This window comes from Sinocyclocheilus grahami, unplaced genomic scaffold (assembly GCF_001515645.1).
Source record: "Sinocyclocheilus grahami isolate Dianchi unplaced genomic scaffold, SAMN03320097.WGS_v1.1 scaffold613.1, whole genome shotgun sequence".
In the NCBI taxonomy this organism is placed as follows: domain Eukaryota; kingdom Metazoa; phylum Chordata; class Actinopteri; order Cypriniformes; family Cyprinidae; genus Sinocyclocheilus; species Sinocyclocheilus grahami.
This window is the reverse complement of record NW_015505792.1, coordinates 421,197-422,906: the sequence shown is the minus strand read 5'-3', so window position 1 is coordinate 422,906 and position 1,710 is coordinate 421,197. Positions and strand designations below refer to the sequence as shown.

Here is a 1,710-nt window from a genome sequence, read left to right as displayed (position 1 = left end):
GAGAGAGAGAGAGTGTGTGTGTGTGTGAGAGAGAGAAAGTGTGTGTGTGAGTGTGTGTGTGTTTGTGAGTGTGTGTGAGTGTGTGTGCGTGTGAGAGAGAGAGAGAGAGAGAGAGTGAGAGTGTGAGTGTGAGTGTGTGTGTGTGTGTGTGTGTACGGTCGCACCAGCACGATGATCTTGGCTCGAGGGAGCTGTGAGATGAGGATCTGTGTGATGGCCGTCACTCCTCCTGACACCTGCTCTGCTGTGTGCTGGTGATTATTGGTGCCGACCCACAGAACCACCACCTGGGGGCGACACACACATTACAGTCTGCTGCTCGTGATGTCACTTCCTGTGCTCTGAGCTCGCACCTTCGGCTGGATGTTCTGCAGCTCGCCGTTCTGGATCCTCCAGAGAACGTTGCAGGTCGTGTCTCCGGCCAGACCGAAGTTGAGCGCATGCAGCGGAGAGAACAGATCCTTCCAGACCTGAGAGAGCAGAAATCATCATCATCATCATCATCAGACAGATTAATAGAGAGATTCACACAATTCCATTCAAAAGCAGCTGGAACGACTTGTTTTACCTCGTGTTGCTGCATCAGCTGAATCATGGAGTCTCCGATAAACAGCACGTCTGGTTCTGCGTCCTTACACTCCTGCACAAAGCGATCATGCTGAAACACACACACACACACACACCTGAGGATCAGATTCTGATGAAGTAAAAGTGACTTCAGAAGCAGACACGTTTAGTCCTGTATGATGCAGGTTTACCTGTGAGATCCAGCGCGCATCACCCTGAACATCCTGCACCGGGAGCGGCTGAGCGGCAGGGTTCATCCTGCACACACACACACACACACCCTTGTTTATAATACTTTGTGGAGTCCTAATGTCCCCACAAAGATAGTAAAAACAAAAATATACTGCTTTTTGGGGTCCTTTAGTTGGTCACCACAAAGACAACATCTTAAAAATGATAATAAAGAATGTTTAATAGAATGTTAAAACTCACAACAGTATGGACCTAACCTACACCAACCCTAAACCTACCAGTCACAGAAACCTAACTTCATTTTAACATTTTTATATATACAGAATATGTGTCCCTGCAGCACAAGAGCAGTGTTAAGTCGCTGTTGTGGAGTCCTAATGTCCCCACAAAGATAGTAAAAACTAAAATATACTGCTTTTTGGGGTCCTTTAGTTGGTCACCACAAAGACAACATCTTAAAAATGATAATAAAGAATGTTTAATAGAATGTTAAAACTCACAACAGTATGGACCTAACCTACACCAACCCTAAACCTACCAGTCACAGAAACCTAACTTCATTTTAACATTTTTATATATACAGAATATGTGTCCCTGCAGCACAAAAGCAGTGTTGAGTCGCTGGGGGATATTTGTAGCAATAGCCAACAATACATTGTATGGGTCACAATTATACATTTCTCTTTTATGCCAAAAATCATTAGGATATTAAGTAAAGATCATGTTCCATGAAGATATTTAGTAAATCTCCTACCGTAAATATATCAAAACTTAATGTTTGATTAGTAATATGCATTGCTAAGAACTTCATTTGAACAACTTTAAAGATGATTTTCTCAATATTTAGATTTTTTTGCACCCTCAGATTCCAGATTTTCAAATAGTTGTATCTCGACCAAATATTGTCCGATCCTAACAAACCATACATCAATGGAAAGATTATTTATTCAG

General features: G+C 42.4%; 1 protein-coding gene across 1 annotated transcript in view; it reads right to left on the bottom strand.

Annotated features, from left to right (window-relative positions):
• The window catches only part of LOC107557648 (platelet-activating factor acetylhydrolase IB subunit beta), a 2,827-nt gene extending 1,977 nt beyond the window's left edge, over positions 1–850 (bottom strand). The window contains exons 1-4 of the mRNA XM_016241127.1: positions 759–850; positions 569–658; positions 354–470; positions 165–287 (exon numbers count right to left, since the gene is read on the bottom strand). Of these exons, the coding sequence (XP_016096613.1) occupies positions 165–287; positions 354–470; positions 569–658; positions 759–824 (396 nt within the window). The 5' untranslated portion in view covers positions 825–850. The remainder of the gene's footprint in view (positions 1–164; positions 288–353; positions 471–568; positions 659–758) is intronic.
• Positions 851–1,710: the final 860 nt, after the last annotated feature.